Consider the following 17,313-nt stretch of genomic DNA (forward strand, 5'->3'; position numbering starts at 1 on the left):
TAGAAAGATAAGTGCTTCCTCTGAGGCTGAGCTTGGTTTGGACTTACACACTGGGAATCGGGAGAGATGTGGGTGTGTTATAACTATCCCTGAGAGTTAAAACACTTAACATTCTTAAAGGAATTTTTCTCTGACTTCCATCATAGTAGAGATCAACCGACTGCTGCTTCCACACATATTTCCTCTGAGGTGCTCATGTTCCTTCGTTGCCTCTTTCCTGCATGAACTTTTTGGCCTAGAGATTTCTCCTCCCCTTTCCCAGAATAAACCCTTAGAGGAGTTGTTGGAATTTATGAAGTTAGGCTCTAACTTAGCCAAGTGGCCTCTGCTTGGGTTTGTCTACAGTTAACAGAAAGACAGAGATTCCTTCAAACATTAAGTGAAAGCACCTTAGGTTTAGCTTCTTGATCTTCAGCTGCTGGGGTCACTCTTGCTTCACCGAGTGCAAGAATTTAAACAGATGAGCAGACTAACTTAGACTGGTACTTAAATTAGCAGTAAAACCACTTTAGGTCTTAGAGACCAGACCTGATCTCTAAACACTTTTTGGAGACCTGATGCTTGACTCCCTCATCTTCCTTCAGTGAAGACTAACAAAGGGATTGTAAGGACTGAAATAACATGTGCACTGATCAGTGCTACCAGACAGCGTTGCTGTGGAAGCAGCAATGTCATTTTGCCAGGGGGTTTCCTTCAGGAGATTTTTAGGTTTTTCACACTCAGGGCAAATTAACCTTTTTCATTTCGCAGGAAATGTACTTTTACCATTTCCAGCTCTCCATTACCTCTATGAAATAGAAACTAAAGCTGAACACATGGGCCCTGGTGACCTTTGTACTGAAGGATGGGAAATGCAGTGTAGCCTGCACTCTCTTGAAGCTAATGCTGGCTTGGGCAGCTACAGGTTGCCTTGAGGGCCATCACCTTTTGATCTTGTGGTGGATGGGAACATTATTATGCTCGATTATCCACCTCATTCTGTGTTGGAGGTTGCTGCTCCTGCAGGGGGGTCAGCAGAGGGAAAGCAGACCTGTACCTTGGCTGCTCCATCCTGTAGTCAATTTGAATTTAACACGACAGAGTCTGCACAGGGATGCCAAAGTGGTAACTAGACTGTCTACAGTGTTGGACACAGTAGCAATTCCAGCAGAGATGTATCACAAAACTCAGTACAGCAATGTCTTAAAACACTGAAGATGGACGTGGGTCAAAGCCCTGGTATGTACTAGGTTAAACCACTCTTTAAACCACTTGGTTTGTCCTAATCTAAAACTGGTTTGAAGTACAGAGCTGCCTGAGATCTTTCAAGTTTTAAAGGAGCTTAAAATAAGCTGTCTTGGCTAGCAGCTACCGTAACTTCCTGAGCTATCATTCTCATTGTCTATGCTATGACAGAAATCCCATAGGATAATACTTGTTTTTGCTAACTGTGTGCCACTGTGCAAGGCTACAGCTAATGTTAAGGATCTGAAGTAAATCACATAGTTGAACAGCCACAGGAAAAGGTGTACAAGTCCTGCAATAAAGCCTTTTGGCTATTTTATTTTATTCTACAAATAAAGACAACTGTCCATCGTTAAATGGAAAAAAAAATAATAGTTTGAGTTGTATATAGCATGAAACAGTAGTTCCCTTCACAAAAACATTTCTATTCATTAGTTTATTACAAAATACCCACTCACAAAAAAGCACAAGCACAATCTTTATACTTGTGAAATGAGTTGATATTTCATATACAAAATAATTTCCACATAATTCCATATAGTTTTATTTTATATAGAAATAGGTCATTATTACAACAGCTGTACAATACACTACTTTTCATTTAATAATTACATAAAATCTTTCTTAGAAACATATCAACAGCAAAACATACAAAAAAAGCGAAAAGTGCATTTCTTTCTCCCCGCCTCTCCCCAAGGAAAATTTGATCCTAAATGTTATAATGAAAGAGATATGTCATAGTCTGCAGCATCCCAAGTCAGTGGGCCAAAACACAGTGCATATTTCTCAGAGACTTGCAGTGGGCGAGTTTAGGTTGTTAGAGGATCCGTGTTGTACTGTTGGAGAGTTGCGTGATTGTGCTTACAATTTGAGTTCTCCTTTGCAATTGCAATTCATATAGAAAACAGTCCAGTGTAGGTCTGGTGGGTTGGTGGGTTTTTTTGTTTTTGTTTCGTTTTTCAGTAATGAAGAACAGTTAGGGTAAGCTGCATAATACTTTTCAGATTCTAAATCAAGGGTTATGAGCTGTAGACCATCTTCACCAATGATTGGCCTTTCTCCTCCATCGGATGTGCTGATTTGGCCACAAGAGTAAGGAAAGAAACTTCTCTTTACAGGAAAGTGCCTAGGTTTTTTTTCCTCTGTGCAGTTGTGCAAAATAATAACAATAATCATAATAAAAATAATCTCTTGTTCTCTCCTCAATAGACCTTTGATGCAGTGCTTTTCGTACACAAAAGAAGAACTGAAACAGTGAAGGCCAGGTACCTCATGAGTCCATCGACAGTCTTTTTGGGAACTGCCAGAGAGCTTTCAGAGTGATGATGGAGGCTGCACAGGACAGTGTTCCTTTTTGTTCTGCTCTGTCAGTACACCCCATGCTCGGGAGACAGCGCAGGCTGAAGCCTGTGTGTGCCGTAAACATGCTGCCTGTGGCAGGCCGCGCTCTGGGCCGTACTTGTGTCTTTCTGCAGAGCTAGGAAACAAACGCTTGTGCAAAAGCCAAAACAGTAAGTACAGAGTCATTCTCTTCTGCCCCATGTGCCCATTGGTTAAAGCTAATCGTGCATTGGTTGTGCTGGTGGGACTCTACCGCAGTGGCTGTGGTAAATTCGACGATTCTGATAAGCTATTGCTTCTTCTTGATGTTAGTTGCTGCTGCTGCTGTGTCTGATGATACCCCATGTTTCCTTGCTGTGGCGAGTAAGATGGCAGGAGCAAAGAGTCAGGTTGCTCGTTGTGCAAAGAGCTTGGTGTTTGCACCTACAGATAAAATAAAATTTGATTCTTTCACGTGTTAAAGCTCTTCATCCTCAATGTACCAGGTGCTTAAAAATACTGCTGGTTTGCTGGCTTTTATTTCTGTGTCTGTTTGATGTGGGGTTAGCTTGCCTAGTGCTAGAAGGAATGGGCAAAAATTGCAATGAAGAGCATTACAATTATCTTCATGAATACAGAGTCACACAGATTCACACATAATCACGGAATGGTAGCGGTTGGAGAGGACCTTTAGAGATCATCTAGTTCAGCCTCCCTCCTAAAGCAGGTCCACCTAAATCAGGTCACACAGGAACATGTCCAGGTGGGTTTTGAAAACCTCCAGAGAAGGAGATTTCCCAGCCTCCTTCCACAATCGGGCATCAAGAAAGGCTTTCTAATAGGAGTGCACTGCCTAGGATTTGCAGGTTATCCTGAAAAGCTTGTTTGGGGACAGGGTGGGATGAACACGTCAGAAATGAAACAGACAGATGATAGAAATGAAACAGAAATGAAACAAGGGATCCTGGGGTACCTCATGGTGTCCCTTCTAGCCCCTTCTTTTTGTGAGCTTACGGTAGGGTGTGAGCTCGTAGCAGTGAAGTCAATGTGAATTTTGTAGATGCTTTTATTTGGAACAGTATCTGCGTTAGTTGTTTTTTGGTTTGTTTTTTTCCCCCCATTAATTCTCAGTTATGATAAGGACTTCATTTCAATAACAAGAGTTTAATCATTTGAGGCTGATGATGTTCTTTCAGTGATGCCAGCGGACATGTGATCAGGTCTTATAGCTGAACTCTTTTTCAGCTCGTTTTGAGTTAATACAAAGACTCCTCATGTTCCCTCTTCCCCTTTACTTTGGTATGTGTTCAATTAGGTAAAAAAAAGGAGTATTTTTAAATCTTCAAATCACCAGGTTCTTCCAGGCAGGTTCTTCCTCGTGCAGTTGAGAAAATATGTTAATTAACTGAAGGGATCTAGATATCTGATCCAGATCTCATTTTATGCCGATGCTGGTAATTAAAAATCATCTTTTGACTTGTAAACTAAGCAAATTTTATACTGAATAAAGAGTACAGAATAAGTCCTAAGGCAGCAATTTTCTCCATCTAGAAATACACTTTAAATATATCCAGGGTAATCTGATTATGTACAGAATTAGTAATGTCCTTTGAAATATTCTGACTGTTCTCACTCCTCCTTTATTCTATGGGAAGGGCACACACGGCACTGTGTCAGCATCTCACACATTTCACTACCTCTAACAGGGCCATTTCTGCCATGATCAGGTCCCCCCACTGAAACTAGGGTCCTATTTGCACAGTCCCTTTGCCTTATTACTCTGCGCATACATTTTAGACATCGTCCTCTTTGTCCTACCCTACCTGCAGGTAGTGTTGTTGCTGATGCTGTTGGTGCTGGAGTTGCATAGGTGGCAGAGAGGATGTTTGGGAAGGAGGTGTAGTGGTGAACCCTTGGTTTAACACTGCTTGTCCCATCAGTACGATTGGAGAGCTGCTGCTGGAAGTCTGCACTTCCAGACTTTGAAACATTCGTTGAGTTTGGGAATACCTGTGGAAGAAAGAAATAAAAGAATTAAGAACAAACTGTTGGAAGCAAAAGTGTTCTCTTTGGATAGGGATGGAAGTCTCTCGTCTTCATAAATAATTCCTAATAAAAGATTCCAGTGCACGGTGCCTGCTAATACGAAAGACTGCACCGCTGGCAGCACTGTTTTCTCTCACTCTGCACGTGACCTGCACTTAAAGGGCAGCCCACATCTCACCTCAAAATCCAGACCTCATTTTAGATTCATTAAGGATTCTGGTTTACGCGTGTCTTCCCTTCAGCCACAGCGTTCACATCCCAGGCTCATTAAACCAAATGGCCTTTGGTTCTGTATTACGATGCCGAGCTCTGAACTGCAGCGAGAGAGAAGTAAATCCACTTTCCCATTCTGCTGCCGGTGCTCCCCTGCGCCTTGCCTGTGGTGTGATAATCTCTTGCAGAAAGATGGCTAGGGTTGATTACTTCTTAAGCTGCTCGTACACATATTGCCAAGTATGGTCAGCAGTTCCCAGCGCTGTGAGCCACATTATGGGAACAGAAGAAGCCTCTGGAAGTCCTCTGGAGTGAGGGATGGGAGAGAAACTAGATACTCGTCTCCTTTTGTCAGTCTGTTTTTGCACAGCTAAACTTAAATACGTGTTGTTTTGTAGAAGGCTGTGGGCAAAACCACAGTGGAGTTATTGCCAGCCCAACCTAATTCTGTTTATCCTGTAATGGGTGATGAGATCATAGTGTGGCGTGTGTTCGCTCAACAGCTGTTCAGCATTAGGGGTTAGTCAGAAATGTTACGGTTTGGGCACTTGTACTAGGATGTGAGCTCCTAAAAAAGGATGCTGTGAGTCAGGAAGTCTACATGAACTGGAAGAGGTATCTTTTCAAATCAGGCTTCTTTTGTGTAGATGCTTGAAAGGAGATCTAAAATGCCATATATTTAAAGTTGGCAAATTTAACTAAAGATAATCTTAAACAGCCGTAGTGGTATTTAAATAAAGAAGTACAGAATAGCTACATTCCTGAGGTAATGTACAGAATTACTTTTAAAGTAATGATGTGCAAACAGTTGCCTGTTATTATAGCAGTTCACAATTAAGTATAGTGACCAAAAAAAACCAGCTAAGAAAAATAAAAGGCCTATTCTGGATGCTGTTTTCTGCTTCCTTCATCCAAGTTTTGGGGAGACAAACTAAGTGAGGTGGTTTGTTCAGCAGCTTTTCTGAGAACAATCAGGTATAGGGCCATGATGGTTCTATCAGTTCTGCTGGTGTAGCTTAGGCATAGCTCTACTAGCATCACACCAGCCTCCCACTGCCCGGAGAGCAGGGGCGGGAGTTCTTGGCAATGGTTATTTTGTCTGGGACAGTGCTGATTTTCTCTCTCACATGAGCCTTGGTGGGTCAGAAGTTCCAGTGCTGAAGCAAGCATCATGTGAGGGAGAAAACTTCCCACCAGCCGTGGTCTGTTAAAATGCCACTGGCATGCTGTGCTTCTCTCTGACATCCTTCCTGATGTGACCAGGCAGGGTAAGGCTGACCCTGACACTGGAAGGCAGGCAGTAACACGTTCCCTGTATTTATAACTACTTTGTCAGCTTTACTAAAGAAGGCTGTTTCTCCTCAAAAGCAACTTTGATGTTTTATCTTTGACAAGTCACATACTTAGCCTGGGATCCAGCCATGCTGAGGTCTGAAGGGTGTCTGGCGTTGCAGGACCCAGGCATCATGGGCTGAATAGGCTGGCTCAGCAACAGTCTGGCACGTGGGAAAGAGAAAGAAGTGACATGGCTGTAACAGAAGGGCCTCACAAATCCCACAGTGTGAGAAGTGAAACGGGGCCGTTTCACAGGCACGCCACAAGGCTGAGTGTTAGGTTTAAGCTCAGCTCTGTCCTGGGTGCTGCGAGGTGGAGGTGGGGGGCTCTGGTGATGTGGGTGCCTTGCTGAGGGGCCGAGCGTTAGGATTTCGGGAGAAGGACTGTTTGTTTTGCTCCTACTGTTGGGAATGGCTTGTATTGGAGCTTTCAGAGGATCGGAATGTAACTGGTTGTGGTTCCTATGTCTAGTTGGATGCCACGGTGGATCCCCCACTGCCCACCTAGAGCAGCTTAAGACTGTGAAGGAAAAGCAGAGACATCCTACCACCCCCCGGGGCCGAGAGACCAGAACAGGGGAGCGCGGCAGCCGGAACGGCGCACGCTGCATCCAAACCGAGCACTGCAGTCGGGCGCCTCCCGGGCAGCGGCAGGGGCCGAGGCCTTGGCCGGGTCGGGTCGGGCCGTACCTGAGCTGCTGGTCGTGGCTACAGCCTGCGGCGGCGGGCGGGCCGGGGGTGCTGCCGCGTGGCAGGCCGGCAGGGGGCGCTGTCGTGCCGCCGCTGGTGGCGGGCGCTGAGGCGAACGGCGGGGCCGCGGGGCGGGACGGGCGGCCGCCGCCCGGCGACGGCTCCGCGCTCCTCGCCGCCTTCGGGCCCTGGAAGAGATCGGAGGAAGAGAGGGAAACTGGAGCGTAGCTGGCACTGCAGGGCGGAGAATGGCCGAAGAAGGCGGCCACCCGGCTGCAGCACCCCTGGGACCCCAGCGCTGCGAATGCAAAAGCCCCACGGGTCCTGCCCTCAGGCAACTGATGAGACAAACGACACCCCATGAAGACACGAGCCATGTTATGTGGGATTAGTGCTGCCCTAAGAGTCCTCTGATGGGAATAAACCTTATTAAAGGAAAAACTAAAAAGTGGGTTTTGTCTATAATAATTTTTTCTATAATAACTTTTTAATAGAGTCCTTGTAATACAGGTGTGTAGGAGGGGAAGAGCTGCAGCTGAGGAATCTGAAGATAACGATGCGTCTGTGTTTGTCGCACATCCAGGTAGCAGAAAACATGACCTATGTGTTCTGTGAGGGCAGGTACAACAGGTAGGTAGAAGAATAAACGCTGGAAATGCTGAGAAACCAGCAATTAAAGAAAAAAAAAAAAAAAAAAAGCTGTGCCCAACCTAGCAGGTTTCATGGATCTCGTTTCCTACTAACCGTGGCTGAACTTTTATTTCCCTGTGTCGAAGTCTGTTACACTCACATGCTGGTGTTCTCACACAAATCTCCGTGTATGCCAACTGTGTGCCACTGCAGCAGGCGGGCTTTGTTGTGTCAGTGGCATCTGACTGGACTCGGGAAGTGAGCAGAGATAAAGCTCAGTTGGAGAAGTTGGACTGTCAACACCACTATTGCTAGTTTCCAGTATGGTCGGTCAGGTTTCTTCCAGGATCAACTGAAGTCATCCATACCGAGTCATCCATACCTTTTGCATACCCGCCTGCTCGGTTTTCAAGCTGAGACAGCTGATCAAGTAACCCCTCTGGCTGAGGTCTTAAAAAAGGGATTAAAGGTAAATGCTGTAGGGAGACCCTTTATATAGGCTGTCCTAATATAGGAGATTTAGGAAGGGAAGAAAAGGCAACGGCACACTTAAAGGACTAACATGATTTTGCTTGCTTGCTTCGGTATCTTCTTTCCATTTAAGTGCTTCTCTATTCAAATAAATGATTACCTGGCTGGATATCACGCTTACTTCTCTCAGTGCCTGCTGGTTCACTGTTTGTGAAGACGCAATTTGCCCTTGAAGTTGAGGACTGGGGACAAGCTGCTGCTGAGAAATCGTCCCTGACCTCTGCTGTAGCTGTTGTGACTCCGTCTGCTGAGTATTGCTAAAGCTCAGGGACACCATCGGCTGCTGTAGGAACATCTGGAAAAGAAGGGGGGAGGGTTTATTTCCATAGCTCAGCCGTCTTGGGTAATGAAAGTGACAGAACTAAATCTAAAGAAATATTCTAAACCAGTTACCATGTTTCTGGATTCACTATGCATTTCCCGTTAGTTGGAAAACATCTATCTTTCCTACATTAATGATTTTGCTTTCTCTAGTTTCTTGATTTCCTCTTCTACAAATGCACTAATTACTTGTGAAATGTGTCCTTGAAGGCACGAGTTTTCCGTCAGTGAGGCAGGCAGAGCCTCAGTAGGAGCAGTTCCCTGTACATTCACCGTGTTCTGGGGCATCCTGACCAGAGAGAAGAGAGAAACTCCATGTCTTTCCAGTTCTTTTATTCCTCCTTTCAAAAAAAATCAGCCTGCCTTTCAGTCAGGGCTGCTTTTGAATTTGTCTCTGGAAATTCAACACCTTACATACAGTTGGGTTGTTGAATGTTTTTAATGAGGCCACAGTCAGGCCAGAGCTTTCTGTGTTGAATGGCCGTGTCCTTATCATAGAGAAGACATGTAAACAGACAGTCACTGTCATTTATCTGATTTCCCATCAGGTAACTGTCACCTGGTGTTCTCCCTAACTGTGCCATGCATTTGACTGGTGCAAAAAAGCTGGCAGCTCCTGTAAATGATATGCTCTCCATTCTTGCATTGCAAGATGAGGCTTTCTTCTTTAAAAGTTGTAGGGCTTGGGAATTTTTGCTTTTCTGGAGGCTATTTCTTTTATTGTATCTCTACAAAGGAAAAAGGCATCCTTTAAAACAATGAATTATTAATGCTACAAGCTATCTTTGCAGTATTTTGAACCTTTTGCCACCAAGAGCTCTACAGAGGTAGGCGTCCCACGTAATCAAAGGCATTTTTATGGATCTGATTCTGATTCTGCACCACTACTACACATGTGGAACTCTATTAATTTAAGTGGAGCTACTTAGGGTTTAAATAAAAGCAGAATCACAATTATTCTCTTAATTATTCATCCATCAATCTGATGCTTAGCAGTACGTCTGAGGTACGCCCGGTAATTAGTACACCTTTCTGCAGCTTATTGCTATATTAACAATTCCCTCAACTATCATGTCCCCTCTAATTTTTCTTGGAAGAAACTCATACCTTTCTCCAAAGGACAGGCACGATGCGTTGTTTTTCTCGGTATTAGTGTGGGTTGATCTGTCGTGCTTGTACTTATTTATCTAGTTTTTAAACCACTTTTTTAATTTAAATATGAGAAATTTTTAATGAATTCCTGCATGCCAAGGTTTTTACTCAGGAAAAAAAAAAAGGTACAGACAAAACTGACAGTCATCAGCTGGGTAAGAGGGGAGGGAAATTAAGGAAAACATTAAATGGACCTAAAGCAGTGGTTTGTTTCAGGTGCTAACCGCGTCTCAAAGATGTCTGGTAGAAATAAATGGGTCGAGGAATAAAGCTGTGGCCGATTGCAGCAGGTCTGAAACTAGTTCCGAGTGTTTTCTTTCAAAAACATTGCTCCCTGAGTTTGGAGCCATTACATATCAGAAAGACAGATGGTCTCACAACTCCTGCCAAGTAAATAGGTCTTCGTATGAGTAAATCAAAGGCAGAAATGATGAAAATTCATTTTCTTGTTTATTTTCTGTATATAGCAGCTAAGCTTTGGACATGTTTAGTAAATGAACTTGATTAGCTCTAGCAACGAGACTGTTCAACATTAATATAAAATTTGAAGTAAAATATTTGCTATAAAATTGAGAACAGGTGAAGCAAGTGATGTGTTTCAAAATTGTGGTGGAGAATGTGAAACCACTGGTACTGGCCAGATCATTGCAAATTAAGACCTTTATGATGGTTTTCTCCAGTGTTTTCCCTGTACAGTGCTGGAGAAATACCAAGTTTACCCAATGCAAAGCCAATGTCTATTGATGAAAATGTCAGGCAGGGAGTGAACTTGCAGACAATGACTTACTCTGCGGGGACTTGCCTGTGTACATGCCTCACTTCCAGATGAAGGCCAAGGAGCTTATCCTTGAAAGAAAGCCTAGTAACCTACTTTGCAATTACCAGAGTGTGCCTTTGGGTGGGAACGTACGTGAGTAATGGTCGGCAGCTAACACGCTCTACCTTTGCAACCAAGTTTATCCCGATATACCAATTTCATTTGTTCAGAGCCCGAGAGGGCTCTGAGCATTTCATACCTAGAGACCTTCTGTTGCATTATAATGTTCAAAGCAACATTACTACTGTCTGACCATAAATGTCCTGGAAAAACGAAGTTCAGGGCAGGAAGCGATGGTGCTGGTGATGGTCTGCATCATGTGCCTGCAGAACTGGGAGACTCAAGATGGACCATCAAAACAAGAATTAATCTGAGAGGATAGAAGAGTGGAAATTCTACCTGCTAGTTAAGCCTAAAAGCAAGAGTGTGTTTCATTCATGCAAAACTTAATGGTGTTTTTTTCACAATGTGCCTCTTTTGTGACAGTCCTGCCTGAATTTCCCTGAAACAAGGCAGCTTTAAACAACAGAAACCCCCTAGTAAAGAATTAAACCTTTCCTAGTCTGTGGAAATCCAAGTAGGTAAATTAGCAGCCCCCTAACTGCACTGCTGCTAATGACATGTCTCGTGGCTTATTTTGCAGGCTGCGAGGTCAGTGAAGCATCTTACAAATATTTTTTAATTGGCCAGCTTGTTAATATAGGCAGCAAAGCAGTGAGGGGGGGAGGGACCCTCTGACACTGCTGCCCCCTCATTCCAAGACAGATGGTCCCTACAGCTAATGAAATGAATCACGTTGGCGAGACATCGTGAGGAAAACGGCTCTTTGACTCTACCTGCCCTTTGGATAATCCGGGGATTATAGACTTCGGGCTCATCATTACAGACATCAGGACTCTTTCTTTATGTAAAAAAACGGAAAGATGAGAAGCAGAGTGCTGGGAAGCTGAGATTCACTGACTTTGAAGGGAGCCTGGTTTGCAAATGAGGAGTGGCTGTCGATGGTCTCATTTGAAGTTCTTGCAGGATGGTCAGGCTAAGCCCTTCTGCCTTCCTTCCTATCTGCAATTCGTTAGCTAGACTGTTCAAATCTGGAGCAGACACAGCATCCTTCAGACTTCTGAGGTTACTCTTGCTGCTCCTGTCCTTCATACTTTCATTTGTCAGGAAAAGCAGTAACAGGGATTTAATGGAGTTTTGAACACTTTTGTTCAGGACCCACAACCCCCCTGCTAGTTTCATCTTTCATCACACAAGGCTCTTGGAAATACTTTCTAATACAGACTACTGTGCTCAGCATCTGTCCAGATGGGAGAGCGTTTCTTGGTGGACTGCCATGCTACAGTATTGAAGATCTCTGAAGGAAATGGAAATGGGGCTTAATTCTCTGCAGAGCTACCCGTACACTTCTGTGTGGAAGGGAGTGAACCAGTGGGGAAGATATGCTAATAAATCAGCTAACGAGGGAAAATCGAAGAACACTTGCCCCTTTTCAGACAGCCTACGGCACTCCCACATGCTTACAGCTCTTCCACTCAGAATATTAAAGAGACTAGAAATATGCTTGATAGGAATGCTTGCCTGTTTGCTATTATGCTTTGTAGCTCTGATAATAGACACGGATCAATGTCTGCAGACATCCAGCTCTCTCAGTGATGAAATCGGTGCGGCAAGGCACATGGCTGGGTTTCTGATTTAACAGTTTACTCCTCACTGCCTGTGAGATACAAAAGGGCTGTATGCAAAAGTGTGAAGCTTTCTTTTAAACTGCCCCATGCCAAATAAGACAAAGCTAGTTTCTAGTCTCACTCTATCCCTGCAACAGCATAGTAATTTCTTTGGGTATGTTGTTTATTTTTTTTTTTAAGTAAACCTAGAGGAGGTGTGAGAAGACCCTGGCAACGAGTCAGTGTGACTGCTTACATCTCATTGTCTTGTTTGATTGCTCAGAAGAGACTGAAAAGCAACTGAACCACAGAGGATGGCCTTCCCTATCCAGCATTGCCCTCTTGGGCAGATATACAGTCCCTGCATTTCTAAGCTGCCCTCCACTCCCCCTGACTCTCATTTCTGCACTCACAGTAAGCTGGGAAATAATCAGTACCAGAGAACTTGAACCAATCTGAAAATACTTGGTCCAGCCTGGTACAGTCTTCATGGGGGAGAGGATCACTCAAATGGTATAACTCAGAGATGCAAATTGGTATGAGGTGGCGTAGTGGTTTTGCCTGGGACAGGTTTTTCTTAATGGGGGGACTACGGGGGCGGCTTCTTTAAACAAAGATCTGGCAGAAGCTTCCCCTGTAGTTGATAGTGCTGGTGCCAGCCAATTCTAAGATGGACCCCGCAGCTGACCCAGGCCTGGCCAATTAGTGACTGAGGTGACGCATCTGTGAATAACATATTTGAGAAGGAGAAGAAGTTGTGGTGCAGTTGCTAAACTGCAGCGGCAACATGAAGTGAGAATGTGAAAACATCTCTGCAGATACCAAAGTCAGTGGAGATGGAGTGGGAGGAGGGTGCTTAGGCCCTGGAAGAAAGGGTCCCCTGTGACCTGTGGTGAGGACCATGGTGAGGCAGCTGTGCCCCTGCAGTCTATGAAGGCCACCGGGGAGCAGAGATCCACTCACAGCCTGTGGAGGACCCCACGCTGGAGCAGGTGGATGCCTGAAGGAGGCTGTGACTCTGTGGGAAACCCATGTCAGAGAGAATTCCTGGTAGGACTTGGGAGTCTGTGGGGAGAGAGGAGCCCACACCAGAGCAGGTTTTCTGTCAGGGCTTGTGATCCGGTGAGGGACTCAGGCTGGAGCAGTCGGTACCTGAAGGACTGTTCTCCCAGTGGATGACCCACGCTGTGAGGAGCTGCCCCTGTGGGAGCTGGAGCAGTTTGTGAGTAGCTGCAGCCCATGGGAAGGACCCACGCTGGAGAAGTTCATGCGGGATTGTCTCCCGTGGGAGGGACTCCACACTGTAGCAGTGGGAAGTGTGAGGAGGCCTCCTGCTGAGAAGAAGCAGCGGCAAAGTCCATCTGTAATGAACTGACCGAAATCCCTGTCCCTCATCCCCTGTGCCACTGGGGAGGAAGGAAGGAGAGTCCTGGGAAGAGGGAGGGATGGGGGGAAGTGTTTTAAGATTTCGTTTTATTTCTCATTTCCCCGCTCTGTTGTGATTATTCATTAATAAATCAAACAATTTCTCTCCAAGTCTGTTTTGCCTGTGACACTAATTGCTGAGTAATCTCTCTGTCCTTATCTTGACTCACAAACCTCTCATTATATTTTTCTCTCCTCTGTCCAGTTAAGGAGGGGGAGTGATATTATGACTTGGGGGGCACCTGGCATCCAGCCAGGGCTAAACCACCACAGGTGTGCAGTACAGAACTACCCACCATTTACCCACTGGGCAACCTCTTCTGTTTGCTTGAGCTCCCTATCAGTGCATCAGAGAATCTGTCTCATGGTCTTTGGGTTATTCAATGCACACCAGAACATATGTGAGGCAGCTATGTAAAAACAAGATCTGTTTCCTGTGTAGAAGAATGTGCTCTGATCTTTTATTTTTGCCTGAATTATGCAAAAAAGAAAAAAAAAAAGAAAAGAAAAAGAGTTGAGTGAATGAGACTATTGAAGGCTTCACCAGGAGAGAGGGATGGTTTTCACCCAATTAAAAAGAGAGGAAGTGAGAATATCACGTCTCTTGATATTCATAATAACATTAATAGCTTTCAGTTATATGACATGATTCTGAACTGAAGGTCAGTTAATTGCAGAGAGACTTTCCCTTCCCATTAATCAAAGTCAGTGGAGAACCGGTAGAATAAACAGACTGAAGTTAAACCAGGTCTACCTATGTGCTGCTATGGCACCAGGAACAGAGTCCTGGTTTTGAGTCCCATTGTTGCTGTGCTCTCTTACAGCAGAACACAGGCAGCAACTTAGGTGACAGAGTTTCTAATTTGGCTTCACTGATCCTTTAATTGCCTAAATATACAATCCCAATTTATTTTAATATGTGAAACTGTATTTCACAGTTGTTCATGATGGGTGAGAATCTGTTTCTGTGGCAGCTGGAAGGAAAATTACAGCTGGCTTCATCAGGTCCCATGTTTTCATCCTGTGCTTAGAATGAGGTTTTTTGAGGCATTAATTTCTGTGACAGAGATTATCTTCTTAAAAAATTTTGTTAGTGCAACACTTGCAGTGAGTCCCCAGTGCAACATTTCTAGCAAAGGTTATTTGACCTGGCATTTATAGTTAAATTATGAGGAACATGGTGGTAATCACCTCGTATTTTGAAAACTTCTATAAAACTGGATGATTTGTCAAGTGAAACCTAGGATGTACTGAACTGCATTTGCTATTATTTCTGAGCTTTGGTAGACATAAGAGGTAGTACAAAGCAGATACTGTACTTGGTGAATTAAAAGCAGGTACTGTACTTAGTGAATTCTGTCTCTGTGTAGGAGGTATCAAAGGCAGAAGAAGAGCAGGCTCAGTCAGCTTCACCCTAAAGGCTTAAGCTTGTCCAGTGAAGAACAAGTTCAGACACCTCCCAGGTGTGAACATCAGCAGAGGTTTGTCAGTTTTTAACATGACAAAGAAATTAATCTCTTGTGCTCTCTATCCAGGCTGGGGGAGGTTCAGGAAAACAGGGAGAGATAAAAGAGATGAGCACTGCCTGAAGGAGGGCTGTTGGCTAAGAAAGAGCTGGACAGATGAGATGCTGAGCACTAGTGATGCCAACAAGAAGCAAGCAGTGACTGGATGGAAGCTAATAAAGTGGAGAGACATAATCATTGCTGAGTCTGAACTTGAACACTTTTCTATTACAGCTGCTCAGTCAGAGACTCAGTGAGTAAAGTATTAAAGTGCAGCTGTAAATGACTCAAATTCCACTCTTCCTCCTAAGGTTGAGATATATTGTACTTTTCTTACAGAGAGCTCTGAAGGCTTCCTTGACATAGGTTACTCAAGAGGCTTTCAGAGGCAAATATCCTCATTCAGATGAGATGATTTCCACATGTCCAGATTTCCTGGATGCTGGAGCTAAGTTTAAGTTGTCAACCTAATTTTAAGGGCCATGGGAGAGAGGATGCTTCATTCTGCCCCTCCCAGCAGTAACGCACCTGCACACTGGAGTCCTGGACCAGGCAGAGCTGTTCCTGTATCTTCTGGAGCTCCTCCTGCTGCCAGCGGATGTTGGCCTGCAGGATCCGGGTCCGCTGCTCTAGCTGGTCCTTGATGGTCTGGAACATGCTGAACTGTGCTGAGAACTGAAATAAGGGGGTGGGGAAAAGAAACCAGTCATTATAATCCAAAGAGGCCTCAATAGAATATTGTTCTGTAAGAAGTTATTGCTTTCTTGATTGTAAAGCACAGCCAAAGGAATAAAAGATGGTTTTGTAATATACTAACATCTAGGAGGAGATAAATCTTGTCTATTTTCTGTTTTACACACATATGTTAAATTGCCTCAGTTAGAATGACCTGCTTAAAACTGACCCCATTCTGTTAGGGAATTGTCAGAAGGACTGTTTTTGAGAGTATGCTACTTTAAAATATCAAGAGCATCTTAATTGGAAGGCAACTGAGTGCATTATTTTTATTAGCCTGTAGTTTGGAGCCCCTAGTGTGGCATAACTGTATATTCTGGATGTGTTTTAGTAATGCTTTCCTTTTTTCACACAGGAATAGCAGTGCTTGATATTCTCTGTAGATGACTTACTATAGCATAGTGCAGCAGCCCAGCACAATAGACATTTTCTAGATTTCTACAGCTGAGTAGTAGTCAGGATACAAGGAGTACTCATTATTTTTATACATGACGTGAAATGAATAGCTCAGCTCAGTAGGAGAAAGGCTATTCTAAATAACAATATAAACCAGAGATCACTAATCAAGGTCAAGAAGTAAGTGGAACCTCCAGCAGCAGCAATACCTGACACAAAGTAAAATAATTCAAGAAGTGTGGAGGAGACTAAAACAACAATAAATTCCTAGTTTTATTTGGTGTTCTCAAGTGTAATTCAAAGTCCACCAAAGTTAGTTATTACTTTAATAGGCTTTGGAATAGTTGCTTTGCATGAGCTCACATTCAAAAAGTAAAAAACAGTCTATGGAAAAAAAAAAACCCAAACCCAAACCAACAGAAACTCAAAAAAAAAAAATCTTTAGGCTTTTCTGTAATCAAGGCATCCCTGAAAACATGTGGTGCCATGAGTGTCCAGGCAAAAGATAACAATTTGGCCGTGACTTGAAAATGGTGTCCTATTCCTGTGGAGATGCATTGGCTTACACCACTTCTGGCTTTTAAATAGGAAAACAAAAATAGTAACAAAAAGGAAATTAGGGAGAGGTCTGGTGTTAGCAGCACTGTACAGTTCAATGAAATTGCTAGCTACTTAGAGGAGTCTGAATGTGGTAGGTCAGATTTGTATCAGCCGACCACTTTGCCTTAAATCAGTTAAATATGTGAAAATACCTTCAAATTTCCTCTAGCAAAGCTGAAATCTCCCTGTAAATGGCCTTTAGGTGAGAAAGGATGAGAACTTTAGAGAGTTTATTTCTATTTGCCAGGGGGAGAGTGACTTTCCCCGTACAGTCTGGGAGGTCACTGCTGAAAGTGTTGGCAAAGTGGAGGGGAGTTTCATGGCCAATTCTGCTTAGGAGGAAGGGAAGAAGGCTACTAACGTGGCCTGTGCAGTTGCTGCTGGTAGAGGCCCTCAGAGCCACCTCAGAGGCATCTGCTGGTGGTCACAGCTTGCACCATCTGCCCAAGGAGAGAAAGTGAGCATTTGGCCTCTGGCACCATGTTTCATGATGCTTTTGCCTTCAAACAGCAGTGCTGTCACCCACAACCCTGTCCTCCCCTAGGGCAAAAAAATGGTGCCAGAGGGACCATTTTCAAAGGGAAGTTTGTGTTACTTCTAACTCATGTTAAAGAGGAGATGTATCTTTCTATATAAAGTATTAATGTGAGGAGTAGAAGAGTGGAAACCAAATGCTGGGCAATAAGGACAAGTGACTCAAAGGGGTG

General features: G+C 44.0%; 1 protein-coding gene across 1 annotated transcript in view; it reads right to left on the reverse strand.

Annotated features, from left to right (window-relative positions):
- Positions 1–2,388: 2,388 nt before the first annotated feature.
- The window catches only part of NPAS2 (neuronal PAS domain protein 2), a 57,042-nt gene continuing 42,117 nt past the window's right edge, over positions 2,389–17,313 (reverse strand). Inside the window, exons 15-20 of the mRNA XM_061988492.1 lie at positions 15,404–15,550; positions 8,089–8,283; positions 6,828–7,015; positions 6,207–6,299; positions 4,368–4,554; positions 2,389–2,988 (exon numbers count right to left, since the gene is read on the reverse strand). Of these exons, the coding sequence (XP_061844476.1) occupies positions 2,815–2,988; positions 4,368–4,554; positions 6,207–6,299; positions 6,828–7,015; positions 8,089–8,283; positions 15,404–15,550 (984 nt within the window). The 3' untranslated portion in view covers positions 2,389–2,814. The remainder of the gene's footprint in view (positions 2,989–4,367; positions 4,555–6,206; positions 6,300–6,827; positions 7,016–8,088; positions 8,284–15,403; positions 15,551–17,313) is intronic.

Source organism: Colius striatus, chromosome 1 (genome assembly GCF_028858725.1).
Source record: "Colius striatus isolate bColStr4 chromosome 1, bColStr4.1.hap1, whole genome shotgun sequence".
In the NCBI taxonomy this organism is placed as follows: domain Eukaryota; kingdom Metazoa; phylum Chordata; class Aves; order Coliiformes; family Coliidae; genus Colius; species Colius striatus.